At 53.2% G+C, this 20157-nt stretch overlaps 1 protein-coding gene across 2 annotated transcripts in view; it reads right to left on the bottom strand.

Moving 5' to 3' along the window:
* LOC111857548 (zinc finger MIZ domain-containing protein 2-like) overlaps positions 1–19804 on the bottom strand; it is a 28147-nt gene extending 8343 nt beyond the window's left edge. The window contains exons 1-9 of one of the 2 annotated variants that reach the window (XM_023838526.2): positions 19164–19804; positions 6439–6544; positions 4565–4679; positions 3599–3753; positions 3108–3291; positions 2353–2574; positions 1512–1706; positions 1323–1418; positions 830–1001 (exon numbers count right to left, since the gene is read on the bottom strand). In XM_023838526.2, coding sequence (XP_023694294.2) covers positions 830–1001; positions 1323–1418; positions 1512–1706; positions 2353–2574; positions 3108–3291; positions 3599–3753; positions 4565–4679; positions 6439–6488 — 1189 coding nt within the window. In that variant the 5' untranslated portion in view covers positions 6489–6544; positions 19164–19804. The remainder of the gene's footprint in view (positions 1–829; positions 1002–1322; positions 1419–1511; positions 1707–2352; positions 2575–3107; positions 3292–3598; positions 3754–4564; positions 4680–6438; positions 6545–19163) is intronic. The other variant, XM_023838527.2, reaches the window with a different exon arrangement.
* Between the last annotated feature and the right edge of the window lie 353 nt (positions 19805–20157).

Raw genomic sequence — 20157 nt, 5'->3', positions numbered from 1 at the left:
TTAGAAAAGGGAGTTGTATTTCAAATAAAGTTTGAATCTGAACCTGTGTCGTTTGAATGGGGGGGGGCTCAATAATGTTCCTATCTAGAAAAGGGGGGCCCTGCAGAGAACGTTTGGGAACCACTGTTCTATATCAAGTTTGTAATTCCCTACTGCCCCTTCACCACCTTAGCCACTGTGTGGTGAGCGTACTGGTGCAGAATGGCTGCTGTCGCATCATCCAGGTGGGGGCTACACAGTGGTGGGGGTTGAAGTTGCTTCCTATTGCTTCTAGATAAATGTTTTATGGATAGGCCAGTCCAATGCTACCTATCTGAGCAGATAGTCAGGTAAAAAGCAAACACACACAGCACATGACCTCAACCCAGGGGACAGGCCGGGTAGTGAGGGGGGGTCTTGGTTTGAGGGCACAAAACCATATTCCATCATAGAAGAAAGTATGAACTCCGCTCTGGAGAACGTTAGATGAGACGAGGCTCTGATGCACATTAACGCGTCTGCATCAAAACGACTGAAACTAGCTGCCGTGGCCCCAGTATACCCACACCTACAGCCTGTGAGGATGTCGCAGCCGTTCAGGGTCACAAGGTCAATGAGATGAAACGCTCTTCTACAGAGGTGTGACAGGGAATCGCTTTTCTCCTCACATGGCTCAGCTGCCTGTCTTTACCACATAACAAAACGGGTGCTATTACTTTACTCCGACTCCTGGTAATTGCTTTCTGAAAACCAGACAGGAGTCAAATCCCTTTACATCAGGCTGAAGAGCAAGACCACAGAAAAATAAAAAAATCGACTGGAAGCCTTGGCCAGGACTGGTGGCCCATACCTGGAGGGGGCGGCGGAAGCGAATTCATGTTGGGCTTGACGTCGGGCAGGAAGGGCGATTTGACGTCGTGGCTTGGGGACATATAGGGGGGCACGGAGCTTCCTGGGGTCATGGGGGGGGTTGGGTTCCCGGGGAGAGGAGAGCTAGGGTACCCCGGCATGGTGCGTCCCGGCTGGACCAGAGGGCGAGAGAAAACAAGAGCACAGTTAGGCAGGCCCACAGAGAAAGGTCAAAGGTCAGCTGGGACTGCCGCTGTATGACTGGGCGACAGGACGTCAGCGAAGAGGCCCTCACTCAGCTGGGCGATCCGGGAAACAGGAGCGTTTCAGGTTAACATCCTGAGAGGGGTGTGACAGAATGGACCCTCCTCAAGGTCCAATTACAAAGATAAGTACTGGGAAGGTCTCCATGGTTTCCGTCTCGCTGGGACTTTTAGACCTTCCAAAATCTTTTGAATTTTAAACGGGCAAACACAGTGGACGGCTCCTCTCACCCCATTGACGGAGGCCTGGTTGAAGGTGCTGTACCCCGGTCCCCCAGGGCCCCCTGCTGGCATTGCAGCTATAGTCTGTCCATTGAACTGCTCCCCCTGGTGGACGAACATGTGCATCAGTGCGCAGCCCGGCACAGCGCCACCAGGAGGCGCACACTCTAGAATAACGCGAGGCGGTAAATGCCTGACCTTGTAGTACTGGCCCAGGCTGGCAGACACGGCCGGTAACTGGCCCACGTTCGCCTGCTGGAGGGACATCCTGTGGCTGGGATAGGAAGGAGAAGGGGCAGAGCGCTGGGGGCCGGGGCTGTGGTACTGCATGGGATGCCCAGGGTACGGGCCGGTGCTGGCCAGTCCGGGGCTGTACTGCTGTCCCGGAAAGCCCTGAGGGGCAGAATTGCCAGCTTCAGAAGCACAGACTGGGCTAATCCCACAGCATGGGGTATATGAGTCGCCCTGCCTCTCCATCTGCATCTCAAGCCGTTCCTCAAGAATTGTTGTGCAGCTCTTGCTCCTATACAGCTTACGCTTACTAGGCAGTCATCGGGAGCTCGGCCCGGCCGCACTTCTGCCTGGTCGAGTCCTCGACAGCACGTACGCCTGTAATGCCGTTTGCCTCACTTATACATTTGCTTTGTGTAAAAATGTCTGCCAAAAATGTAAATGAAAGTGTTCAACCAGAAGCAGTTATACCCTTACGAAGAGCTCGGTGGGAAAAGCACACTATGCTATGTTTGGCAGTTAAATGAGCTTTTGCACTCTGACCTGGCGATTCACGCTCTGCGTGAGCGCACCCTGAATGCCTATAGGTAGGGTACTTTATTCAGGTAGAGCCCGGGCACTACCTTATAAGGCTCTACCTTTATAAGGAGATAGCAGAGCTCTGGGTGATCGGCGAAGCAGAGCAGTGGTTATACGGCTCAGATTTATTTATATGGGATCTGATGAGTGAAGGTCTGACCTCATTTAGCCTCAGTACTCAGCCGAGTGGTGCTTCTGTGCAGTGTGTCACACACCCCCAGCAGCTTACCTCGGAACCGTAGGGACGCTTCAGCCCCTGCTGTGGCCGGGGAGGGCCCTGCTGTCCCCCATGGTAGCCCGGGTGCTGCGGCAGCCGCTGGCCCTGCGCCACATACATGGGTCCCATAGACGAGGGCCGGGCCGGGCCCATTCCCGAGGCAGCCATGCCGGGGGGGCCTCTGGGGCCAGCATGAGGAAGGAACTGGCTGTTGTAAGGAGACGTAGCGCCCATCTGCGGGAGGGGGCAGTATAATAACAACAAAAAATAAAAGCATGAATGACAGCTGGAATTCTGGAAGAGCTGACTGACTGAGACTGACTGAGACTGACTGAGACTGACTGAGACTGACTGAGACTGACTGAGACTGACTGGAGACACAGCTGAGCTTGCGGTGAGAGCAGCAGGACGTGTCCATCTCCACAGAGGTTGAGCACGACACACACGCCAGACCATGCACTGTGCAAAATAATCAGCCATTTCCTGTCATAAATCTCACCATAAATTTGTTACTGCATAAGAGATTGGCAGAAGAATAATTCCCTCCTCTGGTCAAGGGGGGGTGCAAAAATCACTTGTGACTTTTTGTGAGCCTGAATGCTCGTCAGAGGGAGAGAGGATCAGCCTCTGCCGCCCCCCCCCCACTCTGCCTGTAATGCCAGCTGTCTCCCTCCACAGTGATATTACATACATGGTAGATAATGCAAAGCCTGCCACATGAAGAGCCAGCACCGGCCCCCACAGGTAACCCCCCCCAGTCAGTGTACCTGGCCATAACCCATTTCCTGGTTCTGCTTCTCCTGGATGGCAGCGACTGTTGCCGTGGCGGTGGCGGTTGCCGTGGCAGCGGCGGCAGCCACTGCGGCGGCAGCGGCGGCCTGGGTGAAGTCGGTGGAGGGCCGGGCACCATGAGAGGGCATGCCGAGGGATGCCCCTCCACCGTGGGGGTAGCTGGGGGCATAGCGATAAGGCACCTCTTTTATTGGTGGCTAAAAATAGATGATGGAACGTGACTGGACTGACAACAGATGCATAACGACATTCCACACATATATGCTTGGCAAGTTCGCATTTTGTATAATTATGGGCGTCAGCTTGTGCTGCGCTAATGATTAACGAACTATATTCACTTAAACAGGCTGACAGTTTAGGGAGGAGAGACACATGAGCGTCGTCATAGGGTCCAGGTTTTTAGCTATGTCATTGTGAGGCGCAAGGCTGAGCCTCGTTAACCGTGTTCCCCGGGGTGGGGTCTTACCTGCCCCCATAGCTGGGGCCCACTGGATACCCCGCGGGGGGGCGGCCATACAACCCCTGCTGCATGTAGCCCTGCTGGCCCAGGAACTGCGGGGAGCTCATCCCGGGGCTGCCGCCGGGCATCATGGGGCCTCCCACAGAGCTTCCCCCGAGGACCTGCAACAGGGGGGGTAGGAGACAGGGCACAGGAGATGGGGGGGGGACAGGAAACAGGGACAAGGAGACAGGGACGAAGGGACAGGAGACAGGGGCGAGGGGACAGGAGACAGGGGCGAGGGGACAGGAGAGAGGGACGAAGGGACAAAGACGAGGGGACAGGAGACAGGGACGAGGGGACAGGAGACAGGGACGAAGGGACAGGAGACAGGGACGAGGGGACAGAGACGAGGGGACAGGAGACAGGGACGAGGGGACAGGAGACAGGGACGAGGGGACAGGAGACAGGGATGAGGGGACAGGGATGAGGGGACAGAGACAGGGATGAGGGGACAGGGACAGAGACAGGGACGAGGGGACAGGAGACAGGGACGAAGGGACAGGAGACAGGGACGAAAGGACAGGAGACAGGGACGAAAGGACAGGAGACAGGGACGAAAGGACAGGAGACAGGGACGAAGGGACAGGAGACAGGGACGAGGGGACAGAGACAAGGGGACAGGAGACAGGAATGAGGGGACAGGAGACAGGGACAAGGGGACAGGAGACAGGGATGAGGGGACAGAGACAAGGGGACAGGAGACAGGGATGAGGGGACAGAGACAAGGGGACAGGAGACAGGGGTATAAGCAGTTAAGAACACACGGGCAAGACAAATGATACACGGACACAGAGCAACAGATGACAGAGGAACTGGTACTAAGCTACTATGTGATTAAAGCAGTGTCACTCTGTGCCGGAGTTATGTTGAGAGGAGCACCCCCTTCCACAGCTCCCTTACTCCCCGTCTCAGCTGAGAGGCGGCGCCTACCTGGCTGGGCGATGGATTGGTCACCCCCCACACGGTGGTTACCACGGAGAGGGAGCCTGCGGGCTGATTGGTGCCTTGCTGCCAAGAGACGGGTTCATACGGGTAGGAGCTGTCACTGTGGGGGGGGTGGGGGTGTGTGGTTATCGAGGGCCAGAGCAGAGGCAACACAGTCATCGACAAGTGATATATCAGAATTAGAAACTGGTGAAGTCGGCTGCTTTCCAGCTCTCTGGGGGAAGAAAACGCGCAAACAGACTCTATGGATTTCATGGCTGGGGGTGAAGCAGACAGATGGCTTTGGGGAAGTGCTTCACCACACATACCCGGCACAGGCCCTCCTCAGGCGCCCCGCAGCGGCCAGCAGTGCTCAAGGCGTCTCCCTTCATCTGGCAGCTCAAACACACGCACACACATCACACACGCCACATACATGCACACGCCACATACATGCACACGCCGGCAGAGCGCGGCACAGGGGCACTCGTGTGCGACTGTCTGTGCGTCTAAATTTGACTCGTGCGTCTCGGTCACATGCTCACGGAGTACTCTGCGCTCCCTGTTTCCATGGAGACAGTGCCGTCACTTAGCTACGGCTGAGAGCAGCGCGTGCGCAGGCGTGTGACTCTGCCTGTGTGTCTGTGTGTGTGCGGGTGTTTCTTTGTAACTCACACTGGATTAAACAGGACTGCTCTAGTTATCCCCCGCGCCCCCCCCCCCCTCACTTTCCATAATTAGCCTGCCGCGTGCAGCTCCAGGGGACGCAGGAAGACGCCGAATCGTGTGCCCAAAGACCATTTCCTGTGCTGGGTGGGGGGGGGGGGACAATGGTGCACTGTAATTCGCTTTCCTGCGTAAGCCACACATACACATACATAGATATAGGTACATTATACACACACAGACACTATGAGTATAATAATAAAGACTTACAGACATTATTATATGCTAAATTTGTCTGTGTTCATTCACTGCACTTGTGACGAACAGTGAAACAAAGGAGACGGTGAGGTCAGTAAGGCAAGAGGCTGGGCGGCTCACTCCCGCTCACTCCCGCTCCCTCCCGCTCCCTCAGGCAGACAGACACGGACGGAGGCGAGCCGTTCGCGATGCCTCTGTGCCCCAGCGGTGGACGCAGTCTCCACACAGCACGTGCTGCCGTCCATAACAAAACCGCAGTCTTACTGCTAACTGAATTGCTGCTGCAGTAAGGTACCTTGCAGACAGAACCCCTGCCCCCCCCCTAACACCCCCCTGGCTCTCACAAGACTCTCAGGCTGAGGTTTCTGTCAGGTTCCTCTCCCTAAACCACCGGATGTCCGCACCCCCTCCTGCAAACAGGAAGCCGGTGCTCCTGAGCCAAGCTTTCAGGCGCCCAATCACAAAGGACACAGGGATGCAGGGCTGCATGGGGGACCAATAGGAGTCGGCGTGTGGCTACCGCTGACCACACGCTGCCAAGATGAGCATCATGTGTGTTTATCTCGCTCCCCCACGTCTGTTTCCGGCGCGTTCTCAGCGTCTTGCTGTTATGCCCACGACACTCCCCCGCTCAGCGTACAAAATCCCCTCATCATTCACATCTTGCTCAGGCTTCACTTTAAGCGGCAAGGAAAACTTTCGTTTGTTTCCTTTATTTGTTTCTCAATACAGACCATTTCTCTTAAGGGGTCTACAAGAACAGAACAGAGAGACTCAGCCCAGCCTCGGTGTACAAAACTCTCGACCGATGCTAAACTGAACTGGACCGGGATGGGAGCCGTTCGGAACCCCGCGGAATGTTCCAGGAGCATCTGGAGGCTTCCCCCCCCCCCAAATTCAGATATGGAAACAGTGTCAGGGCAGGGGGCAGAGAAGAGAGAGGGACGGACACTGACCTGTGTGGCGTCAGAGGCAGGCCAGGTTTCATGGAGTTGGCGGGGTTCATTGGAGGGGTCTGGGGGTCAGTGGAAAACCCCGGAACTCCTCAAGCCAGCTGGGAGCCTGAAAGAGAGCCGCCTCCTGTTATCCAAGGGAAGGGGTAGAGAGACCAAGAGCAGAAGGCTGTCCTCGAATCTTATGAAGGACTCCACCTTTAAGACTCCCAGTTGCTAGCAGTTAAAATAGACGATACAGAAAAGCGACATGTCACATGACACTACATGGCGACTACTGCGTCTGCCAGATGCGAGGCCCACTTGGACAAGGAGACCACATCCACAAAGCTGCTGGCGTCACAGACACCCAGCCACACCTGAGTTGAGTACCACTTACACAAGAACAGAGTGACAAGGACCCTCGAAACGAACACACCAGCTAGGTTTCCATTCGCAAGAACGGCTAACAGAATAAACTGCAATCTGCAGGAATCTGCGAGACCGTCTCTGATTTTCTGGAATGATTTTCACTGGCTCCGCAGAAGGGAGAGAATGTGAGACAAGGAAAGCAGAGGGCATGTGAGCCGGACTGATCCAGTCTGCAGTGATGACACCTCATCCTGACAACTGGGAGCTGGAACATACAAGGTCATGGAGAAACGCTACTGGGCTACACTGCAGAGCAGAGACAACGAACATAACACTGCTATAAAGGTAAATAAAACCTCCCATTTTAAAATAAACTCATATAAGGTGTCTATTGCCTCTTAATGTCCAGACACATTACGTTCACACTGCTGGGTGTTTAATAACAATTCTGGCACCTCCTTTATGTGAGGCGTCCAATCTATCACACCCAACGACAATTTCCATCTTGGTGACCTTATCGTACCGCCCTTCCGGGGCAGCTCAGAGCTCCGGATGTCCCCTATGGACAGACGACAGGAACAAAGAGGATGCCGATGAACGCATCGACGTTACACAGCTGCAAGTGTCAAATGTGCATCGGTCTTCCTCACTTTGGTCACCTGATTTTGCCTGCTAACCCCACCCACCCCAAAACGGAAGAGAACGTCTGTTCAGGTGAGATGAGACAGCAGCTGGGACCAGCTGAAGAGAGTGATGGCAGGTTCACCTTGGGAGGTGGGGGCGGCGACCGGGCCAGGGGGCGGAGACCGGGCCAGGGGGCGGAGACCGGGCCAGGGTGCGGTCTCTGGTGGATATGGCCTGGAGCTTATGCACCATGCGGTGAAACCTTTAACTGATGGGCTAATTTGTCCCTCAAATCATCGCCATTCCCCCCTCCCTCAGTGTCCCTCCCCCACTGACTCCTGTATCAACATCTCCCTAGATGTAGGTCAGACAGCCTACAGCTGTAAGGGGTGGGGGGGGGGCAGTGAAGGAGGACATTCACAAGGGTAATGAATCTGAGGTGGGCGACTGCACTACAGCAGGCAGAGTGTGGGCTGTGAGGTGTGTGTGTGTGTGGGGGGGGGGGGTTAGTGCCCCATTACGCACTCAAACACACCTAAAAACAAAAGGAAGCAGACAAGGGAAAGAGGATGTGACCCACCGCGGGGCAGCTGAGCTCAAATGCAGGGTGAGCCTCTCCTCCCAGTAGGTTATACGTTTGAATCTCAAGTGTAAGTGTGCCTGAGCATCAGGGAAAGTACCTGGAATATCGTCGGCAAAGTAAAGCACAGCTACATAACCAGCGAAAAATAAAACGGTAAAATCCTCAGGATGGGTGGGGGGGTTGTTTAGTGATAGATCATTAAATGTGAGGCAGTGATGAGACAGTACAGTGAGCGCAGCAGTTACTAACAAAGTGATGTGGTCACCATGACACCCACTTACAGCCGCCTTTGCTAATTACACTCATTACACTCATCACTGGCAGTAACGCACTTCACAGGAGTGACGCCATGGAAGGGTGGTGGGGGGGGGGGGTGGCGACATACAGCCAGTGGGGGAGGGCAGATGAACATTGCAGATGCATGTACGCATGCGCCCGCATGCGCCCACACAGCGCCGGGCAACGCGTCAGCACGCAGACTGCCATATAGGCCACCCCCCCCCCCGACAGAGCACCGCCCCCCCGACAGAGCACCGCCCCCCCAACAGAGCACCGCCCCCCCGACAGAGCCCTGAGAGGTTTTTATTAGTGAGCGCTGCAGCTCTGATGTCGTGCACACCCCTTCCGCAACCCCCGTCCACGTTCCCCCCCTGCTAGAGTGCTCCGTCTCATTTCCTCCGTTCCCCTGCCCCCCCCCCCCCCCCCCCAGCATTTGCCATGCCCCCACCCCACCCATCCTCTTGGACCACAGACAAACTTGAGATAAAAGTTCAAACTGGGACATGCGTTTCATTATGAGCAGTGTGCAGCTTTTATGTTGATTGAACATCCCCCTCCCCCCCTTGGGCCTTAAATGAAGGCAGGAGCCTCTTTGGTGGGCGTGTATAGTGAGTGGGGGGGGGATGTGAAACATTTCCGTAGCCCCTGGTTCCTCGCAGCTCTAACTGTCCAGCGAACAGAGCCTCAGCTGAAAGCCAAAGCCGACTCATTTATGGGTCGGGGGGGAGGGGTGCCCATGCCAGGCTCCCAGCTTTTGGGTTTGGCTGCAGCCTATTGGCTGTTTGAATCCATCCAGATGTTTCAGTTTCCCCCCCCCCCTCAAAGTCCCTCCCACTTGACTACTCGATAGGCGATATCGATGAGAAACAGCCCCCGACCACTGTGATTCCAACCGGCAGGTGGTACAGGCAGTTGGAGCACTCAAAGGTAAATGCAGTGGCATGGAGCAGACTGGGGACTCACCCTTGGAGCCAACATCCTACTGGTGCTGGGAGCCTTAAGCAGTGAGATCTCAAAGGTCCAGAGAGGCAGTGAGAGCCTCTGCTTCCGACAACCTGCCACCAAATAGGAGCTTTACGAAACAGCATCACACCCCTCCCCCCCCCGCAGCAACCCCCACCCCTCACATCCCACTTAGGTCATTTGGTGGGGGAGGGGGGGGTTGTTTGAGAAACACTTCCTGGGTAAGGTCTCAAAAAGCAGATAGAGTTATGTCCCAAGATGTCAGGCCATAAACCTTGACCAAAACCGCACTGCCCCCAAACCCCCCTCCCCCCCCCGCACTGTTCCCCGACTGACAGGAGAACCCAGTAGCACAGCTGGTCACATGTGTCACGGGCCAGGAATGAATAATTCAAAGGTGCAGAAGAATCACCCCTGCGTGACATCATCCTATGTGACAAAGCTCCTTTATTTAAACTGGGCACAGGTTCCCCAGCGAACCTGCTGGAGCATTGCTGCTCAGCAATACGTTACGGGCCCAGACTGGACCGGCGGCACCGAGCCGGAACCCGGAACATCGCAACAGGGCCAGCAGCTTTCAGCAGAGTACCTCGCCGGAAACTTCTGGGAATCAACTGGGGTAAGGGTCGCCGTGGAGACCAGCGGTACCGAGCTTTGCTGCAAAAAAACAACAAAAAAAGAGGTGGAGTTCAGGTCCAGAAAATAAAAATCCAGACCAAGATTTTCTTTCATCCAACCAGTTGAGTTACCCTGTGACTGACTCTTCATAGTTGAGTATGAAGAGTCAGTCACAGGGTAACTCAACTGGTTGGATGAAACAAAATCTTGGTTTGGATTTTTATTTTCTGGACCTGAACTGCTGCTAATCCCCAAAACCTTTTGTGAAGCCACTGAGCAAAACAGGCAGGGGCATCCCTGCCAGACGAACTGGAGCTAAATGTGGTCAGCGTGATGGCTGGAGTCGGCCGGACTCAGGCTGCCCTCCGCTGCCCCTGCTGGACCGGCAGAGCTGCTCCTTATTCTCCTGCAGGGATCCTTCCGTTCCAGTGTGGCAAAGCACGTCTCACCGCAGATAAACACGCCAGCGGAGCCCGAAGGACGCGGCCATGAATATTTCCACATGGACGCATCCACAAATGAACGTCCAGCTCCCAGGACGTGATGCCACAGGTCCACGAGGGTGAGGTCAAGTGAAAAACGACTGTGTGTTTTGTTGAGGTTGTTTAAAGCACAAAACAGCTACAGAGTCCTTTACGGAATGAGCTCCACCATGACCACACCCAAAGTCTGTTCTCTCACGTCGGAAAACGTGTCGAAACACGGCCCCCCCCCGCTGGCAGAATTTCAGCCGCCCAAAAACCTTGGACACCCTTCACTCGGCGTAAGAACACCTCAGAGCGCAGCCAAGCCTCTCCGTCGGTCATCATTTCCAAATCCGCGAATGGCCTCTGCATGCAGAAATCCCTTATTTTTGCCGTCTTCGCTTGGAATGGCGCAGCGAGCCAGCGGGGGGCGCCGTGGGAGACTGGGGGTCTGACATTCACCGGCCCGCATCCCTGTGACAACGGAGCAGCAGAGCCGAGCGAATCGGGGGGGCCCAGCTGGTTTGGATTTACAGCTGATTAGCGACGGCTTTCGCCAGCCGAACGAAGGGATGGGTGGGAGACCCCAGAGGACAACAGCCCCCCCCCCCCCACCCCCGCTGGATGTGGCATTCTGGTTCGCCTTTGATCTCCTCCTTCACGATCCCATGTCCCATCAGTTTGGGTTTCATGCCCTGGGTGCCTTTCAAAGACAGCAGCCCTGTATCTGTTATTAATTAGAATGCCAGCTTTCGGTGCTGTGACCACACCGGTCCAGATGTTTGGTTCCACCACACCGGTCCAGATGTTTGGTTCCACCCCCCCATTACTGCACTGCCACCGTCGGCTACGCGGCAGCCGGGCCTTAACAGAAGCATCAGGGATACACCCTCTCTTTCTGCTTAAAGATGGGGCATGTCTCTCCTGAAGGGCGGCGCTGTAGGCCCCACACTCAGGAGACACAGCAAACCACCAGCATCCATGGGCTAATGGAGTCGATCCCGGGGCTGCGGTGGCCCATAGCGTCTGCTAAAAGCTGCGTGTGAGTGAGCACTGGGGGGGGGGGGGGGGGGGGGGGGTCAGCGTGTTCTGCAACCCCCCACTCTGCTTCGTCACGTCGGACTTCCCCGTAAGGGCGGGTCACCGGCTTCCTGAGTGCACACTCCCACCTTAAGGGGAGCCCATCCCAGAAGTTGGGCTTTCCGCACATGCAGTTGGGTTACCCCGCCTGCCTGACTCAGAGGAACGGGCCAGTGCCCTTTCTGGATCTCCCTGCCAGCCTTGGGAATTTTAAAGTCTTCAAATTATATTTAAAACGCACACGCCCTTCCCCCGCCTGCCGGAAAGTTAAGAATGGGAGCCAGACATGATGTGAAAGCAGCCCTGCGCAAATGAGGCAGGATGAGCGGAGGACGAGTATCAATGCTCTCCATTATACCGCAATACTCAGACTGGGTCACATTAGCGTAATTATCAGGGGCTACAGCGGGAGAAGTGTGATAAGAGGCCAGGCAGTGGTATGGTAACGGGGGGGGGGCACAAGACAAGCCACTAGCAGATGAGACTCAGCAGGGGGAGGGTCGTCAGGTGTCCGAGGCTCTTCCCCTCACCCCCAGTGCGTAATTAAAACACCCCATGCGAGGGGAGCCGGTTCGTCCTGCCACCCACCTGGAAGTCCTCACAGTACTCGGGAGAAATGCTCACCACCCAACAGCCCCACCACCCAACACCCCCACCACCCAACAGCCACTGGCCTGCCGGCTGCAGTTACTGCGGGGGATGCATGTAACAGGCAGCCACATGGCCACATGACACCCCACTGGGCGGAGCTGCTCTTCTGGCCCATGGGGGGAGGGGCGCTACTCAGGGACTCCTCCCCCCAGTGTCTTAATGCAGCCGTACACATGCATTTCTGGTGGTTGGGGGGCGGACCCAGGGTTGCGTCAGAGAGAGGGTGTTAAAATGTGTGTGTGTGTGTGTGTGTGTGTGTGTGTGTGTGTGTGTGTGTGTGTGTGTGTGCGTGTGGTGGGGGGGGGAGTGTGCTGGCATCAGGGGGCGGATTACACCCCAGGAAAAGGCTCCGACGGCCTGGAAATGGAACACTTAGGACGCCCCAGCTCACTTCAGGGAAATGCTTTACCTTTAAACACACACACACACACACACACACAGACACACAGACACACAGACACACCTGTCCGGTGAGGCACGCGCGCCAACAAACACACGCACACACCCAGAAAATCCACAGAACAGCACGACTTACACTGTGAGCAGAACCTGCGTGAGAGTCTGCAGGGAAGCCTGTGAATGACAGTGTAAGTGCAGCCGTCAGCCGTCATCTTAGAAAGCGCTAAATAACCCACAGCGATACAGATAGGAAACCAGGATCCGTGCAATTGGCGGAGTATATAGGGGGGGCCTGCAAGGGGGCAGAAAGCTGATCCAGAGGCTGCACGGGGGGGCGGGTGGCGAAGATCAAAGGCGATCAAAAGCCAGGGTGTGTGACAGCCTCTCTGGGACGCGAGCCTGCCTCCTACCAGACGGGGCATGTATCACACCCCCCGGAAATCGATGACGGGCTTAAGAAGTGGCAGGTGCGTTTCCGGGGCTGCTGCAGCGCTGACGAGACGAAGCGTGTTTGATACAGACCCATTACTGTCAGGATTAAGGGGCAGCGGTACTTCAGAGCCCCTGACACGGCGCCCACTAGGGCGGCGCCTCTGACAGTCGCCTCGAAATGGGAAGTGTGAGGACGCACAGCACTGCCAAGACCACAGGAAAGTGAACACCAGTTATTTTGGTCACTCTGGACCCGCCCCCTTCCCCCGTAGTCCCATAACAGCAAGTCAATAAAAAGGCCCTTAGTGTCCCCATACCTGCTCCCTAATCTCTCCCCCCCCTTTCCATCCATCTAGCCGGCCTTCCATCATCGTGCCCCCACTTAAGGCCCCAGCTGGCAGCCCTGGGGAGGGATTGGTTTCAACGCCAGCCCTGGCATACTCACAGCGCCCCCAGCACACGCACCCCGCCATGCACGCCTCTCTCCAGGAATGCAGAGAAATGCCTCCATCACCTTAAAAGGTCATCCTCTCCCACTGGCTTTCAGTGACGGCCGGCGGCCGTGCTCAAGAGGCGGGGCTCACGGTCGGAGCATCGGCATAGCGCGGTGCTGAGCGGATACGCCGGTTCAGTTCAGAGACACACCCCCACGCAAGTACAGCCCCCAGAAGTCAGAGGCCGCCAAGGAAAATCACGTTTAAATTCTGTTTATATTGGTGTAAAACTAAGATTTTATGGCTGTCAACGTGTGTTAGCTTAGGCTTCCCAAAACATCTCCTCAAGTCACCCCAGTGTTTGCAGCAACCAACAATAAACTCACGTATTCATTAAACTCAACCAGTAACGTTCCATGTTTGGCATCTTATGAACTTAACTGACTAATTAACAATTAATGACATGAGTTGATGGTGAAATGCACGGAATGGCAACTATATTAGCCCATTGTGCATCGGTATATACATCAACAAACGGAAAAGGCTTTTAAAGTTGTTTTTCAACGAAGCACTCCAAGCTTCCTTAAATGACTTGTATTAACCTGGAAATCTGTATTACACTGGCATTGACCTGCTGTGAGACCCAGCACCCAATTCCTGTCTCCGGCCTACGGTGCATGCGTCCAGCACGCAGTCCAGCACGCAGTCCAGCACGCTCTCTGTAAGCGAGCGCTAAAGTCAAAGTCATCTAGTCCAAAGAAAAAAGAAAAACCTTCTGATCTCTCCTGACTGCTCAGGGCCCCTCAGTCCGTTTGTGATACACGCTCATGAGCAGGCCTTCTCGTACTCATGAGCAGGCCTTCTCGTACTCATGAGCAGGCCTTCTCGTACTCATGAGCAGGCCTTCTCGTACTCATGAGCAGGCCTTCTCGTACTCATGAGCAGGCCTTCTCGTACTCATGAGCAGGCCTTCTCGTACTCATGAGCAGGCCTTCTCGTACTCATGAGCAGGCCTTCTCGTACACCTGCTTGTAAATGAGAATTTCAGCTAAATCAGTTCAAATAACAATCCTGCTTGAAGGGCACATCACATGCTCATATATTTGAATCATATCATTTCTGCCAAGTACAATCAAACATCAGTGAATTAGATACCAGACCTAATTGCACAAGACACACAACCAGATAAATCCACGATCAGTAAGCCTACGTGGTCGGGTATGTTTCTGAACATGACTGCTGGATCTATGTGTCCGGCAAAGACAACATACAAAACATTCGTTCAGACGCTCTTTAAAATTCAGATTTTAATTAAAACCAGAGCATGTTACACTGATCATGCGACAGGGATCAAGCTCACTGCTGCATGTGTTAATTTTAACAGTGCTTATGATATCAGGATAGATCAGTTCCCCCAACAGCACTGATTAAAAAAAGGTACATATTGCATTGGTTACTGCAAGATAAGGCTACTCATATATTTGTATAAGACACTTATGGAATTAAAATAAAAGGACCAGGGAGTGTTTAATTACTACAAGAAGTAGATTCTTGTGGAACACCTCAAGTACCTTGGAAATTTAATTCAGATCTCAATGAGCACTCGGCAGTTACCTGAAAAAGAATAAATATTCTGCCTTCTTGCCCGCAATGACCTATCGCACTCAACATAGTGATGCTCTACTGGCTTTAGAGCAGAGGAATCCTCTTGTGTTACGACTCAGGGTCACGACACAGGTGAGCGAGAAAGTCGTAACTCGCCTGGGTATCGCTGCGGAAGCCAGCCCCAGCTGCTGAAGGGTGTTAGATATGACTCTGTAGCAAGGCCAGCTCCCAGACAAGGCCAGATCCCAGACAAGGCCAGCTCCCAGACAAGGCCAGCTCCCAGACAAGGCCAGCTCCCAGACAAGGCCAGCTCCCAGACAAGGCCAGCTCCCAGACAAGGCCTGCTCCCAGACAAGGCCTGCTCCCAGACAAGGCCTGCTCCCAGACAAGGCCTGCTCCCTGGTATCCTGACGGCATCACAGCAGCAGCCAGCGCTGACAGCACAGGGCCACCAATGCACAAGAGAGATGGATTGCTGCCACACTGCACAGACAGTGACGTCCAGGCCGAGGTTCAGCAGAAGGGGCTACGCTCTACGTTTAGTCTAGGAAACGCAATGGAAGTTTAAACGAGCCTGTCTAATAGACAAATCCCTCACTTCTGCAGGTAGTGAATGAGAGCCCCCCCCCCCCGTAATCCATCTTCCTTTCACTTCTGCGCGACAGGAGCAGAGGTAGCCTAAGTGAGATGGGGGGGCACAATGCAGACGCGGCAGCTCGCTTGACGGGGCACTACATCAACTGCAGGGCTGTGTTTGGAAACCGAAAAGGCGGATTCTGCCATCGCGCTGCAGAATGGGGGCATTTAGGCAGACGAGTGTCTAAGGGGGGACATTTCATGGGAGGGACAAATCAGCCCATGAGGACAACTCCTGAACAGTGTCCTCAGTGCTACCGTCAGCTTCCAGACCGTCCCACCGCGTAAACAGAGCCAGAGACACACTGCCCCTGCCTGCAAGAGACAAGCTTAGCAGTCCCCATCCATACAGCATGCCAGCCTTCTAACAACTAACAACCCTTAGCTGCTCTTGCAAGACCATGAGGGATCCATGGATTATTCTCACGATCCACTGACCTGACCCATAACTTCAGCCGCACTTCAGAGGGAGATATTAACTGCTGAAACATGCCAGGTGTTCCAGAGCACGAGAAACATCGCAGATCTATCCATGCATCAAACGCATGGGAACCCAAAGACAACTTTGAAGACTCATTCATAAAAATACATAAACACTAAACCAGAACGACAACCCTGAACAAGCACTTTGAGTCACAGAAGTGACGAGGAGCTATACTGCTGAGCGTTAAGTCTGTGTGACAAGAGCCCAGAGCATTTTTTGGGTTGGACCCTTATATGTCTGTCCCTGCAGGTCTTCCTTCTACCCTTCAATGAGGGGCTCTCATACAGCAGGGCTCTAAGCTCCTTCAAGAAACAATTCAAGCAACCTTCTGCACATGCTATGGAGAAATGTCTGGTATCTTGAGACCAGCTGTATAAAAGTACACAGGGAACACTATATCTCCTGAACCTCTAGAACATTTACATCACATGATCCATGCCCAGGACCATGGAGAGCATTAGGGATCCCAGCCACCCCAACACAGGCCCCATCTCTGTGCTGAGGTCGGGCAAACGCTCCCGCAGCCTGAAGGTCAGCACAGAAAGGCTGAGGAAGAGCTTCTTTCCTCAGGCAATTCGGGTCCTTAATGAGGACAATGTTTAGCACCTGCACAACCAGCATTCCAGGATACGAGATTTACACATGCACATACGTAAATGCTTATTTATTCATAGACTCTTGCACAACCTGCCACTTTACTGCCAACTGCACACTACAAAAATGTATGATTATAGTTAATATCTATGTTTCTTCACACTTATATCCTTCAGACGTATGTCCCCTATTGACAGTCTGGAGCTACGCAGTAACGCACTTCACAGCACACTGTACCGAGTATAACTGGGTGTGTGGCAAATTTAAATTCGAAACTTGAAAATGGCACGAGAAAATACCACCAAAAAAAAAAAACAACACACCACAGCCAAGCACACAGATTAAAAACTGCTCACGGACACCATAGAAACCCTAGTGTTTACACCGACTGCTCATTTAGCTACATTAGTGCCAACAGCAGCAGCTCTGAAGAGCAGCCTTCCACTGATATGGCCTGCAGTACTGGAGGGTTTATTGTGAGCATCTCTCCTGTGCTGAGGCTTACAAACAACAGGCATCATAATAAAATCACATCAAAAACCAATATAATCATCTGAGGTTCATGCGCATTCTTCTGGGGGGGGGCCATATGTGGGTATCTAAAGTTCAGACTTGACATGTTCTGATAACCATGGGTCACTAAACTTCTTCCCCAATCATTACCGGGATCAGAAGTTGGCATTTTTTTTGTGGGGGGAATAAAAAGCAAATTAAATCAGAGATCTGCATCAGCTGCACAACAGTGCGAGCTGGAGGACAATTCAACAGCTCCCTTAGACACACTTTCATTTTCATATTCAGGAAAAGCGCCGATCAAAGATTTTAGGCTGTAAAGCAAAGGGCTTAAGGTTACTTTCCTTAAATGCACTCAGCAATTTCATAAGAGAGAGACCAAGGAAGCAAAAACAATGCAGTGCAACGCAACAGCCAAGACCCCAGAATGCACACAGAGATGCAAAGTAACCGGCAGGAGAAGTTACTTCCTATGAACCACTGCGGACGGGCAGGCTGAACGGAACTGATTTCAGCCATTCCACTGGCAATCCACGCAATTAATCACGGGGAGATCGCTCTGCTGTACATATACATTCGTAGAACTCTTCATCAAAATGTCAAGGTCAAAGATACACATTCAATAAAGGTTTATCCTTTATTCTTAATCTGATCCAAAGAGATCAGCAGACGAATGGAGTGGGTTAAGACAGGACCATTTAACCCTACACACCAAATGAGCTCCCGCTGGGAGCAATATTTCACCATTAATAATTCACCGAAACCCCTTCCGAAGAGAAGCTTTCAATAAAAGTCAGGTACTGTTTGCCTATCAAGCTGCCTCTTCACGCAGCCTGAGGCACATGGGGGGCACTGGGGGGCACCAGGGATCGGTGCTTTTCCGCATCGGTTCAGGGTTAGATGAGCGAACATCACAGCAGGCAAGTGTGGCTGTAGCTGAGGCCAGAAGGAGGACCGTGGGTCGGAGCATAGCTAGGGGCCAGGAGAATGGGCAGTCAAGGATGTCGACATACCTAATTCCTCTTAAGGGCCGGGTTAGTTAAACACAGGGTCTGCTACATGTCATTTTACTCATGTAGCCTTATAAATTGCATCTATGATTGTACGCTGGCAGTGCAACATAATGACAATTCATATGCAATGAAATCAAAACAAGCAAAATATGTATGTATTTATTTGTCTCGGGGGCGACTTCCTATTATATAGTTACACACTTACAACAATGGAAATGATTAGAAGTATAATAAAAGCACAGGGGACTTCATGCAAACTTAAGGATGCACGTCATTGTGCTTTCTATGGGATATAACATCACAGATTACAATAAAACACACGGATCATACCGGCCACAGCAGACAGGGGCACCGGTACCTGGACACACAATGGCCAGACGCGCGCGGCTGCGTGCACACCTCCGTGGTGATCAGGGCTTTGAAAAGAACACAAGTGCAACGCAAGACAGCGACGACACTTTCCAGGAAACACGACGACTCACCCCGAACAACCAGATCGATCTTGAACCGGGGGAGCCTCGCATAAACAAGGGAATAAAGGGCTGCGGACGGGGAGGTGACGAGGTGCGAGCTACGGCCGTAATGCCGAGCTGCAGAACGCAGCATCGCCGCTCCATACCGCGTCCCCGCAACCAAATAACAAAGGAAGACATTTTGTCTCCCTTTCGCGGTAACACGGACGCATTTTAACAAGAATAGGGTTTCTGCCTTTTAACCAAACGAAATCGGATGGAGACTGTGTCACACACATGGTGCTCAGCAAACGGAATGCCTGCGTGCTTCCTAACCGAGCTGCACCGGACCGGTGCCCACCCCACCGGCCGAGCGACGCGAGACTCCCGTGGCCGCCGACCTCCCGGCCAGGTGCCGTGGGTAGAGAGGGTTATGGCGGCCCCTTTCCTGTGAGCGATCGCCGCCACGACACGGGAAGGGTGAAGGCATAAGCGACCACGGGAGAGACAGCAGGGGAGGGCGAGGGCTCCGGGGCGACAGCGGCGATCTTACCTTCGGCTCGGAACTGCCCGAGGTCGGTCCGCCGATCCTACTGTCGCTTTAGTCCGCGACGAAACACACCAGTCACGTGCAAATATTTCGAAAAATGGTGCACCAGTCTTATAAAGACAAAAACTTTTTCTTGCACATCTATATCAGATGGAGCTTTATATATTTACCGCCGCTCGCCTACAAGTTAGTGCGCTCACTTTCTATCAGCTATCTGTCACCGCCGTTTACCCAGACCAGCAAAGTTTTGCTTTCCATCGTGAAGGTACCAGATAATACGGTTTAAGATGAGCAGCGTACGGGACCACGTCTAGCTTTGAGCGTTAAAAAAAAAAAGAGATGGCAAATCCGGACTGGTCCGGCTGGTGCGCACTGGAGCTCCCCGGACGTGTAGGGCGCAGTCAGCACTGCGCTGCCGGAGCGGATCGCGGGCTCCGCGCACTCCCCCGCACTCCCTGCACGGCTCGCCCAGCCTCTGAAGATACCGCCTTCTGTTGCACAATGCCCAACCATAATTTATTCATGAGACCATGGAGACGATGAGCTTTCTGCATTCTCACTTTTTTATTTTCTCCAGTTCTTCTCATCGCAGACAAAAGTAATGGATAAAACACCTTGCATATAGTTTATATTAGTTTGACGTCGTATTTAACAAATATGTATTTTCTTTGTCGTCAAGAAGCCCCATCACCGCAATAGTAACACCCGCTTTGACTTCATTGGTTGTTTTAAGATTATTTAAATACTACCGGAAGTTTCTGAAAATCGGCAACAAAAGACGAATTTTCAGTTTCCAATAAAAATGGCTAACCATACAGGACATTTTTAAAAATCCTGTTATTTACGAATCACTGGTGAGACCGAACGAGGATAAGCTTGTCTTCAAAAATATAAACGTCAATACATGCTTTACAAGTGCGCTTAGAGGACACTTTTATCCGAAAATTGTTGATAATCTGACGCCCTAGCGGTGTATTCAGTGGGCTTTCGGAAGTGT

Source organism: Paramormyrops kingsleyae, chromosome 2, assembly GCF_048594095.1.
Source record: "Paramormyrops kingsleyae isolate MSU_618 chromosome 2, PKINGS_0.4, whole genome shotgun sequence".
Taxonomy (NCBI): domain Eukaryota; kingdom Metazoa; phylum Chordata; class Actinopteri; order Osteoglossiformes; family Mormyridae; genus Paramormyrops; species Paramormyrops kingsleyae.
The sequence above is the reverse complement of the archived record's forward strand: the minus strand, read 5'-3'. Positions and strand labels throughout refer to the sequence as shown.